The sequence below is a fragment of the Clarias gariepinus genome, chromosome 12 (genome assembly GCF_024256425.1).
Source record: "Clarias gariepinus isolate MV-2021 ecotype Netherlands chromosome 12, CGAR_prim_01v2, whole genome shotgun sequence".
Classification (NCBI taxonomy): Eukaryota; Metazoa; Chordata; class Actinopteri; order Siluriformes; family Clariidae; genus Clarias; species Clarias gariepinus.
In genome coordinates this window covers 30,090,533-30,106,232 of record NC_071111.1, presented here as the reverse complement: position 1 = coordinate 30,106,232, position 15,700 = coordinate 30,090,533, and the positions used below count along the sequence as shown (strand labels likewise).

Sequence of the window (15,700 nt, the reverse complement as noted above, 5' to 3'; positions counted from 1 at the left end):
TGTAGCGATGCTCCCATCATGCATAGCGTCCACTGTACAAACCTCTGGAGACAGTGTTATGATCTGGGGTTGATCAGTTGCTCAGGTTTAGACTCAGTAACGTTATGGGGCAATAAAATGAAGTCAGCTGATGACCCGAATGTACTGAATCACCAGGTTATCACATCTATGGAGTTTTTCTTCCTGATGGTACGGCCATATTCCAGGACTCAGATTTACATTACATTTTCATTTATGGCATTTTACAGACGCCTTATAGAGAACATCTTACATTTTATGTCAATGCACATCTGAGCAGTTGACGGTTAAGGCTTTAGTGGTGCTGGGGTTTGAACCTAAGACCTTCTGATCATTAGTCTAACACCTTAACCAGTAGATTGAGTGACTAGATGGTAAAAGAGTGGTTTAGGGAGCATGAGAAATCATTTTTGCACTTTATCTGGACACCACATTACACTTTGTAATCAAAGCTAAAAGGTTCTTATTAGTGTGTATGATCAGATGATATAATTACTGTACATAAAAATGTCAGAACTACAGTTTGTCCACACTGGTGAGTTAAAAGTAGCTCAAGTTCTCATGAACACTGGGGACCTGGGACCTGCTCCCAACACACACGCTGCTAATGTACACCTGGTTTAGAAAGGAGGACAAAATAACATGTAAAAATATTTCCAACACTTTTTTCATCTCATTCTCCTGTAAAATCTTTTACTTTCTGTAAAGTTAAACCTGAAGATCCTGATGAACTAAATATGTAGACATTTTTACGCTCCATGAGCGTTTTATAATTCAGAAACATTTTATTATTTTATTAACTGTTCTGGTTTAAAACAGACATGAATGCTATTATTATTATTATTATTATTATTAATAATAATAATAATAATAATAATAATAATAATAACAATAATAATGATTATTATTATTAATATTATTATATTAATAATAACAACAACAATAATAATAATAATAATAATAATAATAATAATTATTATTATTATTATTATGCTCTACACTTTTTAAATAGTATCTTTCATTAATTTCAGTATTTGTTTTTACAGGTTTCTAACTACTGTTTACTTTCTTGATTCTACATTATGAGTAAATTTGTACACAATGGATAAGAGAAACTAAATATAACACTCTGATCATTTAATTACATTGTTAAAATAATCAGGTGATATTAAATCCCCATGTTTTTATTTATAATGAGCTCATTTCACAAACACAACATCTTTAAAGTAAGTCTTAAACTAAGATAAACTCTGTTGTTGAAGTGTTTGTCATTGTGTCTCTACAGGTTGTATAAGTGTAAAGTCTCAGATGAAGGCTGTGCTGCTCTGACTTCAGCTCTGAGATCAAACCCCTCACACCTGAGAGACCTGGATCTGTCCTGTAATGATGTAGGAGACTCAGGAGTAAAGTGTCTCTCTGCTCTACTGGAGAATCCGCTCTGTAAACTGGAGAGACTGAAGTAAGATCACATTTTTAAATATTAATAATCGAACTGTCTAATGATCCACCAGGTCATAATAATAAACACATTGTGTATTAATTAAACACAGACACATTTGTTCTGGTCAATACTGAATAAATCATTGTTTTAATTCTGATAGATCCACACTTTAAACTGGAGACACTGAAGTAAGATCACATTTTACACCATTAATAGTAAATAATAATAAATTAAAGCTTTCAGTGTTTGTGATCTCTGACCTGAGTGATCTGATGAATCCAGATTGACCCTATATGTCTGACGACAAAAGAAGTACAACAAGGCGTAAGATACTCAACCTTACAGAATCTGATTTCTTTGTATTAATAAGTTAGACAGAGAGTTCTGCTGTACAAAAAGACGAGCAGACGTGCACTACCGCTTAAAAGGTTGGGATCATTTGCAAATTTCTTTGTTTTTGTTTAGTGATTTATTTTCTACATTCTACAACAATACTGGGGATTTTAAACGAAATAAAACATGGAATTAAATAATTATGTAACAGCAACAGTCAGTTGTTATTTAAAGAAATGAAGGTCAGCTGTTCTGGAAGAGTTCTTACAAGAACAGTTTCGTCAGGTCCGTTTGTAAAACCCATCAAGCTCCATAATGAAACTGTCTCTCATGAAGACCTTCCCAGGAAAGCAAGACCAAAACTGAGATTTGCTCCTGAGGAGACGTTTATTTAGAGTCACCAGCCTCAGAAATCACCAATTAACAACCAGCACCTCAGATTAGAGCCGTTATAAAGCTTTATAGAGCAGAAGTAGCAGATAAACATCTCAATATCAACTGTTCAGAGGAGATTATTGTGTGTTTTGGATAAACGCCTTCAGTATTGTTTTACAGTGTAGAAAGACGTAAATATTAGGAACGACCATGAAATTAGAAACTCCCAAACTTTGAGCGGTAGTGTACATGGGCTGCAACCTGAAATAATATCACTGATTACATTAAAGCTGATCAGATTATTTTTAGCTTTAATCTTTTAAACTATTTCTACAAACTCTTTACCCGTCAACGACGTGTACTAATGCAAGTCATGTATAGTGTCCACAGTACAAGCCTCTGGAGACAGTGTTATGATCTGGGGTTGTTTCAGTCGCTCAGGTCTAGACTCAGCAACGTTATGGAGCAATAAAATGAAGTCAGCTGATGACCTGAATGTACTGAATCACCAGGTTATCACATCTATGGAGTTTTTTCTTCCACTCACTGACTCAAATACATTCACCCAGTAACACATGGGGATCACAGTGCGTGTTCATTACTGTATGTTATAACAAACCATTATAAATTAAAATAATGTTCAAACTGCAATCTCACCCAGAGAACCCAGTCCACACTGGTGAGTTAATAGGAGCTCAAGGTCTCATGAAAGCTTTTATTTACCATTAGTCACCAAGTGGTTTAAAACAGACATGAGGGTTATTATTATTATTATTATTATTATTATTATTATTATTATTATTATTTTATGGATCCTTTGCACTTTTTTTGTATCCTGTCATTCATCCTAGTACAGCAAGTCCCCGACTGCTGAGTTAGGAATTTTCACAGATACAAATGTCAAATTACAAACATTCGTAAATACGAACAAATTGCAAAAGTAGCTCAAGTGTCTGCTGGACATTGTCACAGTTTTGCTGCTGTGTGCTTACTGTACAGTGCAATAGACAACAGACAATAAACCAAACCAAAAGCATAAAACAACAAAACCAAGTGTTTTGTTGTTTTATGCTTTACGTTGTATATTTGTGTCAAAGGTGTATAAGGCTCACTTTTAGATTTATGACCAATTCCGAATTACAAACATTCTCCCAGAAGAGAACTCGTTTAGTCGGGTTTGTTTTTATACTTTTTTTTTCTTACTTATACTTACTTGATTCTACAATAAAATAAATCTGTACACAGTGGATAAGAGAGAGAAAATTGAATACTCAGTATGATCATTTTATTCACATTGTTCATTAGAATAATCAGGTGATATTAAATCCCCATGCCATTGTGAATAATGAGCTCATTTTACAAACATCATCTTTGTAACTCTTAAACCAAGTAACTGACTCTTAAACCAAGATAAACTCTGGTGATCAAGTGTGTGTCCTTGTGTCTCTACAGTTTGTATGAGTGTGGTGTCCCAGATGAAGGCTGTGCTGCTCTGACTTCAGCTCTGAGATCAAACCCCTCACACCTGAGAGACCTGAATCTGTCCTATAATAATGTAGGAGACTCAGGAGTGAAGTGTCTCTTTGCTGTACTGGAGAATCCTCTCTGTAAACTGGAGACACTGAGGTAAGATAAACTACAAGTCCACAGTCAAAGAAATCAGTTCACACTGGTGAATCAAAAGTAGCTCAGATTCTTCTGAAAACTGGAGACCTGACGCCTGCTTCCAACACACACACTGCTAATTTACACCTGGTTTAGAGAAGAGGACAAAATAACATAATTGAGAGTGCTAATCTCACAAACAGAATATGTAACCAGTGTCGCGGTGTGTGGGTCTGCGATGAGCATGCACCTCAATCTTCTATTGCTCCTCGCTCACTCCATAGGCTGCCTACCTAGGTTGACGATAATTATTGTTAATGGATCTCGGACTTTCTCTGCGTTATAAAAGCAAGGCGTGGAGTTTAATCCGAGGGCCGGAAACAAAGCAAAGAGTTGTGCGGTGGAGCTATAAGGAGAGTGACATGGATCGGGGCGATGTTGTGCGCACAAGAGACTTTAAAGACAAGACCAGAATGCCGCCTTTTTTATCTCCACGATGAGGACAGCGCAGGAAAAGAACTGCTCAAGCTTCTGCGGCATCTTTACTCCTGCTCAGAGCCCGTCTTCTCATCCTCGCTGCCAAAGAGGAAAGGGCTGCAGAGTGGGTCGCGTTAAGGCCCCTGATTCCAGAGGATGGACTTTAGAAAGGGACTCCCGTCTGTGGCCGCGCCCAGATAGAGCTGGGAGGGGCCGGACTTGGTTCATGTCAGAGGGAGGGGTCATCTTCAGGAGCGTGCAGAAGCGCTACCTCCATGTGCTCCAGTCTACTTTGCCAGCAACCACCTTTTGCCAACCGTGTGCTCGCATGCCAGCTGGGCACTGCCCCTGGATCTGCATGTGCACACCTTTACTCTTTTTCTCTCCTTTTTACCCTTTCTCCCTCCTTTTAACCGTCTCCTACCCTTTTTTGCATAAATAAAATTACCCTTTTTTCCCATAAGACCTCGTTTTGTGTCCGTGTGGCTGTGGAGCCACCCGTGCAAAAGATCGAACCCGTTACACAAGACACACTTCTGATTTTTCCACACTTCTTTGTGGGATCCTTTTTAAAATGCACAAAAATTTCAGTTTCTCTGATCCTCTGTTTTCATCGCATTCTCCTGTAGAACTTTTATTCTCCGTGAAGTTAAACCTGCAGAAGCTGATGAACTCAATTTGTATTCATTTTTACACTCCATGAGTTTTATAATACAGGAACATTATATTTACCAATAAATTATCACCAAGTCATCTGGTTGTAAAAAGACATCAATGTTAATTTTTTAATAAATTATTTATACTTGCATGGACACGAGGTGAGGTTTTACTGGGAAAAGGGTCATTTTATTTACGAAAAATTGGGATAGGAAAGGGTTAAGGAAGGGAGGAAGGATAAAAGGAAAGGAAAGAGTAAAGGAGTGCACGTGCAGGTCACTCCGTAGACTCCCTATGCAGGTGGCCTCCCCTACTGCAGGTGTGGCCACCTGTGTAGGGAGCCTACGAAGTAAACGAGGAGCGATAACAGATTTGGGCACACGCCGTGACGGTATGATAATTTTAATTACATTGTTAATTACAGTAGGATAATCAGGTGATATTAAATCCCCATGTCATTGCAAATAATGTGCTCATTTTACATATCGTCTTTAAAGTAAGCCTTAAACCAAGATAATCTGTTGATGAAGTGTGTGTCATTGTGTCTCTACAGGTTGCAGTGGTGTAAAGTCTCAGGTGAAGGCTGTACTGCTCTGACTTCAGCTCTGAGATCAAACCCCTCACACCTGAGAGACCTGGATCTGTCCTGTAATGATGTAGGAGACTCAGGAGTGAAGCGTCTCTCTGCTCTACTGGAGAATCCTCTCTGTAAACTGGAGAGTCTGAAGTAATATAATAATAATTCTGGTCATAATAAACAAAAAACACATTGTGTATAAATAAAACGCAGACACATTTGTTCTGGTCAATACTGAATAAATAATTTAAACATTCACAGTCTGGGCTTTAAAAAGTACATGAACCAGTGAGATAACAACTTCTCCAAAAGATAATTAGAGTCTGATCGTTTTCTATAAAATACACACAAAGTCTGATTACTGACAGTCTGATCTTCTCAAGAAAGTGTGTGAATGCTGTTAGATTTTTTTGAGACTGTAAGTGAGAGAAATTCTAATGACTTGGTGTGTGTTCCTCAGTCCACAACCAGACAAACTGTCTCTAACCAGATCAGTGTCAGTGCTGTTACTCCTCTGTATAAGATCAAGAGTGAGGTGTGTGTCAATGTGTCTGTACAGGTTGGAGCGTTGTGGTGTCTCAGATGAAGGCTGTGCTGCTCTGACTTCAGCTCTGAGATCAAACCCCTCACACCTGAGAGACCTGGATCTGTCCTTTAATGATGTAGAGGACTCAGGAGTGAAGTGTCTCTCTGATCTTAAGGATGATGAACATTACAAACTACAGACACTGATGTAAGTAAAGACCTTCTTAGAGAAATGTTAAACATTTAACCTGATTATCATGAGTCTGTACGTTTCCCTTTAGTTCCAATAAATATCAAATTAAAAGGTTATAAAATAAAATCAGCTGTAGAAAACATCACTTGCCTTTGATGCTGTTTTGTCTTCAGTAAAGTGTATTGATATAAAATTTATGTTACGGGAGTCAGTCAGAGTCTACAAAATGTCACAAATGAGTAACAATCTCTGCTTTACCCTGTTTCTGATCGACAGTACACTTTCTTCTCACGTCTCATAAAAGTTTATTACAATGATAATTTCTAAAGATGTCACACTGAGCTGTAATAAGTCAAACTGGAGGTGATGATGTTTCCCTTGGAGATGAGAAGATTACATGCTGATGATCATGAAGGACAACAGATCAGCTTGTGGATAATAATTCATGTTTTTTTCTTTTAGTTTCCATCGATGATGAACATCTGTGTCAGTGTGATGAAGACTCTGGTGTTCCTGTATTTCCATGTTGAAGAACATTTAGGAGATATAACACATTAAACAGACTCCAGAAACATGAGTGTATAAGTGTATAATGGTCTCTGATCCCTGGATTAGATTCCCAGACCTCAATCCCATAAAACACCTGGAAGATTATCTGGAACAGCATGTCAAAAACCACATTATCTTCAACTGGACTGAATATGAACATGTATTGTTGTTCTCACAAGGATTTTTCCCGAATAACTCACAGCTGGATGGAGCATTGTGTGTTCATGAGGTAATATGGGGTCTGGGGGTTTTGTGCATTAAAATACAGTGAAGTCAGTTAAAGGCATCAATGCACAGAGAGATGTACAGTAGTTGGAATGTTCAACTTGAGACAGCTGGGATAAGTGTTAAGAAGAAGCTACTACCACTTGCTGGTTATTTTTTGATTGTACATTTAAAAATACCCCCTTTACCAATAAAATTAATTTTACACAGGTGATTAAAGTAAAGTATTACATTTCCTGCTGTTTCAGGTGCAACTTCCTTCATATTTTGTATGTGGATGTTGAGGGCAGGGGTAGCTCAGTGGTTAAGGCATTAGACTACTGTTCGGAAGATCCCAGGTTCAAACCCCACAACCACCAAGTTGCCACTGTTGGGCCCTTGAGCAAGGCCCTTACCCTTAACTGCTCAAATGTATAATGAGATAAAAAAAAATGTAAGTCGCTCTGGATAAGAGCGTCTGCTAAATGTAAATGTAAATGAATATGTGTACATAGAAATATCTGATCAGGGATTAGATCTGTAATAAAAGACCTACTGGATTCTGATTAATGCTTGTAAAGTGCCTGGGATGTTACTAAAATCAACACATTTTGAGCGGACAATATGCTCTGAACAAATACAGAAATAGAAGCTTTTTATCATACTGCAGAATTGTTTTGCCCACACAGATCAAACATTGAGCGCAGTGGAGCACATCATTGCTTAGTGTCTCCTATCGGTCTATCTATCTATCCATCCATCCATCCGTAATCAAATTTTACATTCCCAAACTTCCAAATTAATTACATTTTTTGTCATTTTTCATCATTCTGAAATCTCACTGCAATTAAATTATTTGCAAAGTAATTGTATTAAACATGTTTATCAGTATACCAAATAATATATAGAAAAGGTCGTGTAGATCTAGTTCTAGTAATGCATGCTTATGTGTATTCAATCTCAAACTTAAGATCCAGAAAATAACACTTGAAGATCACGTTACAATTATTTAAATGCAAACTAATTGTATACTTAAGTATGTGTTTCATAAAAATACACTTAAAATTCATTTACTATTATTTATTAAATGCATAAAGATATTTTTGGTGGCATGTTGGCTTAGTGGTTAGCACTGTTGCCTTGCATCTCCAGGTCCTGGGTTCGACTCCCACCTGAGGTCTGTGTGCATGGAGTTTGCATGTTCTCCCAGTGCTTGCTGGGTTTTCTTTGGATACTCTGGTTTCCTCCCACAGTCTAAAGACCCGCAGATTAGGGTAAACTGCCGGTTTCCAAATTGTTGACCGGAGGTCCTTCTACAGTTGTAGAAATGGGAATAAATACAATGGTCACCACTGGCCTCCAGGACTACAGAGGGTCATGGATGGATGGATGGATGAAGTTATATTTAAGTTTTATTGAAATATAATTTAAAATGCATTTGTGTATTTAAGTTGCAATATTAATTAAAGTAGTCTTTTGTATTCAACAGTAAATTCAGTACTACATTTATAATACATTTAACTGTAATCTATTTATGTCTTAAAAGTGCATACTTAAGTCTAGTCGAGTTCAAATTCAGTTGTATGAAAAAAGTACAAAAAATTGCATGTTACATTAAGATTTTTCAATATTGGCTCTCACTGAAAACTTGGAAGAATCATTAGTCAATCCAAATACCGTACATCTTTATCAATACTATTAATATTAATGTTGTCACAGCATTAGATACCTTTTATATATTTATATATCAGTATTACTGTTCATTCTGTCAGTTATTTTCAATTTTAGTCTTAGTCAGATGTAGCCGTTAGTTTTTTTATCATATCTAGTTAATCTGATCCTATTTTTGTTCAGTCAAGTTTTAGTCAGACGAACCCTTAAGTATTTTAGTCTAGTTTTAGTCAATGGAAACATGTTTGGCAACAGTTTAACTATAAAATAAAATAAAATGCATCACAATATAATGGAATGTAATAATATGTTAACATGTGGTAAAATAATTACCACAAAGAGGCTGCCTGACTGTAAAACTGTGACTTACAGGGTTTTTTTTTATTGTTTTGGTACTATTTTCATAATTAAAGTGTGCATTTTCAAATCTCTTTGTACAAAACTCACATTTGATCACATTTGTAACACCACAAGTCATTTTTTCAAATCTGATGTCATGATTTAATTGAATTTGCACATTCCACTTTATCATTGTTTCAGAACACATGATCATTGTGATATATATTGAGAACATTTGCTTTAATCACCCAAACAAAATAGTAAGATCTTTTTTCAACTTAGTACTTTTACCAATCATTTCATTCAGGAGCAAATAATACAAGGGAAGCGTTTCAAACTGTCCTTGGTGCTGAATGAGTGTAACCGAACTGTAAAACTTTATACAGCAAATATTACACTTATGTTCAGACAAATAAACAAAAATTATATATACACACACACCCACACACAAATTTTCATCAACATCACAGTGGATGTCTTCGTTGTTCAGGCACCGTGGGAAAAATCTCCTGACATGACGAATCCAGGCTTGACATTGCTCAGCAGTTATATCACCACAAGCTTCACTCATGGCTTGAAGAAGGGAGACATGCTCAAGTGGCTGGCGATCATACACCTTTCACCTCCACATTTCTTGATTGAAAGCTCTTGCAGCAATTTGTAACTTACAAATGACGAGACAACAATCAGTCAAGTTGAAAATCCATGGACATAATGAATGATTCATTGATTAAACATTACAGTTTTTTTAATTGGTTTGCCGCAGTTTTTACAAGCAATTGGTACATTTTCAAAACTCTTAGTACTTATATCACAACAGATCATCAAAAGTCCACCTTTTTCAAACATTTTAGCATATTTTCAATTGTGTTGTGTAGTACAAAATTTGCATCTCTTATTATTCAGTTTAATACATTTATCTGTCATTTAATTCAACTGATATTAATGTTTAATCAATGATTCATTTATTATGTCCATGGGTTTTCAACTTGACTGATTGTTGTCTGGTTATTTGTAAGTTACAATTTGCTGCAAGAGCTTTCAATCTAGAAATACTAATTGCTAATTGTTTCCCCCTGATGATCACAATTAGTTACCATATAAGTAGAACTGTGTTTGAGACTTTGCACTGTTCAAATATGGAGCAGGATAGACTCGGGAGAGGGAGAGGAAACCTTCATCGAAGAGGTGGTGGTGCTCCTCGACAGAGAGGTGGTCTTCAGAGAAATGTAGGCAGAAGACAACGCACCATCATCTCTAATGAAGTCCGGGCCATCATTGTTGACCATGTGGTTAACAGAGGCTTTACCGTGGCTGAGGCTCCCAGGTTGGTACAGCCTAATTTACAAGAGTCAACTGTTAGCTCTATCATCAGAACTTTTCACCAAGAAAACTGGTAAGTCTGCTATAGCAACTCCACTTCTAAAATATAGTACTTTATTGTATAGATGAACAACATGTAATTGTCAGTTTACAGTAATGTAATTTGTAATACTAAAATATTGACAGTATATGGTTGTCCTCAGAATTAACAGGAGACAACCTGGTGGTGGTCGCCCAAGTGTTTTGACTGACCAGCAGGAGTTGGCTGTGGTGGAAATGGTCAGGGCAAGGAATGACATACGGCTGTCTGAAATCAAACAGGCTATTGAGAACAGCAATGACACCTTTGCCAATGTGCCATCAATCAGCCTTCCAACGATTGCCCGGCTTTTGAAAAAGCACCAGGTTTCCATGAAACAAATTTACTTGGTTCCTTTTGAGAGAAACAATGTCAGAGTGAAACAACTGCGTTTAGAATATATTCAGGTAAAACACTAAACTGGCATGCAATTACTGTAACAGTACTGACAACTATTAGTTGTAAAAAAACTAACCAAAGTATCATTTTAGAGGGTGATGGAGCTGGACGCTGCTGTGAATCATCACAAGTATATTTTTGTTGATGAGGCTGGTTTCAATCTGGCAAAAACTAGACGCAGAGGATGTAACCTTATTGGACAAAGGGCAACCATCCAAGCCCCTGGACAACGTTGGGGAAACATCTCAATGTGTGCAGCTATATCTGAAGATGGTGTGGTAGACCAGTTCTAGGGTCATACAACACTGAACACCTGATAGTTTTTTTTTTTTTTTTTTTATGAACTAGAGCAGGCCTGTCAGGGAGGAGACATTATCTATGTTGTTGTGTGGGACAATGTCAGTTTCCACCATGCACAGCTGGTTCAGGAATGGTTTCAAACACATCATGTCCCTCTATCTTCCACCATATTCCCCTTTCCTCAACCCAAATGAGGAATTCTTCTCTACATTGTGGTGGAAGGTGTATGATCGCCATCCCCATGAGCATGTCTCCCTTTTCAAGCCATGGGTGAAGATTGTGGTGATATAACTGCTGAGCAATGTCAAGCCTGGATTCGTCATGTCAGGAGATTTTTCCCACGGTGCCTGAACAACGAAGACATCCACTGTGATGTTGATAAAAATTTATGGCCCAGTGTTAATGACTGGCTGGATTAATTGTGTGAAAGTGATAAAAATAAAATAAAAATATATTTTGCTTATGTAAATGACTTGGGGTTTTTCCCCCTTTGTGTGTGTGTGTATGTATGTATGTATGTGTATATGTATGTATGTGTATATATATATATATATATATATATATATATAATGTATATGTACTAAGCAAAAAAAGAAACGTCCTCTGACTTTCAACTGTTTTTACTTTCAGTAAACTTAATGTGTAAATATTTGTATGAACACAAAAAGAGTCAACACCATAAGACATAAACTAAAAATGTTTCCCAATGTGTCCCTGAATGAAGGGAGGCTCAAAATCAAAAGTACCAGTCAGTATCTGGTGGCCACCAGCTGCTTGAAGTACTGCAGTGCATCTCCTCCTCATGGACTGCCTATTGCGGACAGTCTGAGCACTGATGGAGGGATTGTGTGTTCCTGGTGTGACTCGGGCAGTTGTTGTGGCCATCCTGTACCTGTCACGCAGGTGTGATATTCGGATGTACCGATCCTGTGCAGGTGTTGTTACACGTGGTCTTCCACTGTGAGGATGATCAGCCGTCCTTCCTGTTTCCCTGTAGCGCCGTCTTAGGCGTCTCACGGTGCGGATGTGGCGATTTATCGCCCTAGCCACATCAGCGGTCCTCATGCCTCCCTGCAGCATGCCTAATGCACGTTCACGCAGATGAGCAGGGACCCTGGGCATCTTTCTTTGGGTGTTTTTCACAGTCGGTAGACAAGTCTCTTTAGTGTCTATGGAAGTATAATAGTGCCAAAATTCTTCAAAGCAAAATAGCAGGTTGAATTACATGAACTGAAATGTTTGAATTTTTCTGCATTGCAATTTTATCTGAATTTAAAAAAACAAATCCTTAGAGCATTTACAATGTTTGAAATTTTTGCCACTGCAATTTTTTCTGGTTGTATATTTCAAGTGAAAATGTAATTCAAGCATTTAAAATTCAATGCAAAAATATTCAAGTTACTAAATTGCAGTTCAAAAATATTTTTAAGTGTTAAAAATACAATCTTCATTATTTTTCAATCTTACAAATTCAGGTAATAAAATTCAGGTAATAAAATTCAGGTCGCTAAAATTCAGGTCTTTACATCCGGGATATCACAGGAAGAGCAGTGGAGAGCCGATTGCTGCTGTCCGTGCCGCAGTGTACTTTAAAGTGTGCTTCCTGCTCCCTGTGTAGTCTACTTCTCAGAAACTACTTACCGATCGGAACGCAGCCCTCTTAACTAACAGGCCGGGTTGCCAGTTGCACAATAAACGGTTAAAATGACTCATCTGCGTAAACGCTATATTCAAAGCAAATTCCAGATATCCAGCAGCATTAGAGACAGTAACAGTAAGACAGGTTATAGACTCCACACTGTATATCTTACATACAGTCAGTATACACAGGGTAATGTGAGAACTGACCAGAGTTACTAGTGCAATGATGGACAAAAACTACAAGATATATAAAAAGGAGATAAATAAAAAATATATAAATTACAATAAAAAAGAGAAATGGGTTTAATTGCAGTGCAGTCATGTAGGAAATATTTAATTCTTAGTGTGTTTCATGATATTCTGTGTGCGTGAGAACAGATTGTCTTTCTTTTACCACGACACAAGCTGCACTTTCAATAAACAGATTCTATAGTAGTTTATGTTAAAGGTCGTAAAACTGTTAAAAGCTCGTAAATGCAGAGCTACTCCTAAATTTATGTTCTTCTTTACCTTATCTTTTAAAAGCATTCCAGACTGGATGTAAACATTCCCACATCCACCTTTTCTTTGGTTCTTTGTGTGTGTGCGTATATATACTCCTGTCTCCCACAATAAACTTTGAACGTCTCACTGAACACTGACTTGTGTGCTTCATTGAGGGGTTCCCTGAGCTCAGGCGGGACAGCAGAATACAGGCGGAGCACTGAGTAGACCAAAGGGGGTCTACCAAAATTCAAGAAATCCTTACAAGTCATAAATGTACAATTTTATATATGACAAAGTCACAGTGCGACAGGTATTAATGAGGCGCTGTTGTAACAGGCAGTTGTTTTAATATTAATTGTAGCGAGTTTGTTACACTGTACAGTATACAAAAAATATTAAATCAAACTTCACTCATACACACACATATGAAACACTCACACACACATACATATATACTACTAACTGTTTAAACAACTACATAAAGACTTATGACTTCATACTAAATATTAAACTGAAATGTTGTAATTGCGTTGCATGAAATAATTTGTGACCAAAAAATATGTTTTATATTTTATTTTAATCAGACTGACATTAAACCGTACTATCCACACTTTACGTTTTTCTTAATTACAAAGTTTTTATGGTTACCTTTATTTATAAGAAATATTAATTTAACAAAGTGTAAATTTAATACATTACTTTCTTTATTGTGCAACTGGCAACCCGGCCTGTTAGTTAAGAGGGCTGCGTTCCGATCGGTAAGTAGTTTCTGAGAAGTAGACTGCACAGGGAGCAGGAAGCACACTTTAAAGTACACTGCGGCACGGACAGCAGCAATCGGCTCTCCACTGCTCTTCCTGTGATATCCCGGATGTGAAGACCTGAATTTTGTTATCTGAATTTTATTACCTGAATTTGTAAGATTATAAATAATGAAGATTGTATTTTTAACACTTGAAAATATTTTTGAACTGCAATATAGTAACTTGAATATTTTTGCATTGAATTTTAAATGCTTGGATTACATTTTTACTTGAAATATACAACCACAATAAATTGCAGTGGCAAAAATTTCAAACATTGTAAATGCTCTAAGGATTTTTTTACTAATTCAGGTTAAATTGCAATGCAGAAAAATTCTAACATTTTTATTGCAACACGTTTTTTTTTTTTTTCAGTTCATGTAATTCAACCTGCTATTTTGCTTTGAAGAATTTTGGCACTAATATACTTCCATAAGTGTCCTGCGTTTTTAGAACTGTGACCTTAAATGCCTACTTTCTGTAAGCTGTTAAGGTCTTAACGACCATTCCACAGGTGCATGTTAATTAATTGATTATGGTTAATTGAACATGCATGGAAAACATTGTTTAAACCCTTTACAATGAAGATCTGTAAAGTTATTTGGATTTTTACAACATTATTGTTGAAATACACAGTCCTGAAAAAGGGATTTTTTTTTTTTTTGCTGAGTATATATAATTTTTTTTTATCTGTCTGAACATACTGTAAGTGTAATATTAGCTGTATAAAGTTTTACAGTTCGGTTTACACTCATTCAGCACCAAGGAGAATTTGAAACGCTTACCTTGTATTATTTGCTCCTGAATTAAATGATTGGTAAAAGTACTAAGTTGAAAAAAGATCTTACTATTTTGTTTGGGTGATTAAAGCAAATGTTCTCAATATATATCACAATGATCATGTGTTCTGAAACAATGATTAAGTGGAATGAAAATATGTGCAAATACAATGAAATCATGACATCAGATTTAAAAGAATGACTTGTGGTGTTACAAATGTGATCAAATGTGAGTTTTGTACAAAGAGATTTAAAAATGCACACTTTACTTATGAAAATAGTACCAAAACAATAAAAAAACTGTAAGATTAGTTGAATTAAATGACAGAAAAATCTATTAACCTGAATAATAAGAGATGCAAATAAAAAATTTGATGGTGATAACATTATGAAAAGCAGTTACTGTGAACGAAACATTTATTTGGATGAAACACTTATTTTGTGTAGTGAAAAGGATATTTTGGGATTATGTGTATTGTACTAACACAATTAAAAATATGCTGAAATGTTTGAAAAAAGTGGACTTTTGATAATGTGTTGTGATATAAGTACTAAGAGTTTTGAAAATGTACCAATTACTTGTGAAAACTGCGCCAAACCAATGAAAAAAACTATAAAAGTGATTTTTATGGTATGTCTTTGATGAGTCTCTTATGGTTTGTGGTATTTTTTCCAGCGAGTGTGTGCCCAACAGCAGCACAGTGGTGTAGTGGTTAGCATTGTTGCCTTGCACCTCTAGGGTCCGGGTTCGATTTCTGGTCAGGCTCAATTCCCGTCTCTGTGTGTGTGGAGTTTGCATGTTCTCCCCGTGCTTGGTGGGTTTCCTCTGGGTACTCTGGTTTCCTCCCACAGACCTGCGAATTGGCATTCTCAAATTGTGTGAATGAGTGTGTGTGTGTGCTCTGTGTATGCCCTGTGTATCCCAC

The 15,700-nt window shown here is 36.6% G+C and overlaps 1 protein-coding gene across 1 annotated transcript in view; it reads left to right on the top strand.

The window, feature by feature from the left end:
- LOC128534523 (NACHT, LRR and PYD domains-containing protein 12-like) overlaps positions 1–7,812 on the top strand; it is a 71,306-nt gene extending 63,494 nt beyond the window's left edge. The window contains exons 11-15 of the mRNA XM_053508977.1: positions 1,304–1,477; positions 3,620–3,793; positions 5,460–5,633; positions 6,043–6,216; positions 6,664–7,812. Coding sequence (XP_053364952.1) covers positions 1,304–1,477; positions 3,620–3,793; positions 5,460–5,633; positions 6,043–6,216; positions 6,664–6,676 — 709 coding nt within the window. The 3' untranslated portion in view covers positions 6,677–7,812. The remainder of the gene's footprint in view (positions 1–1,303; positions 1,478–3,619; positions 3,794–5,459; positions 5,634–6,042; positions 6,217–6,663) is intronic.
- Positions 7,813–15,700: the final 7,888 nt, after the last annotated feature.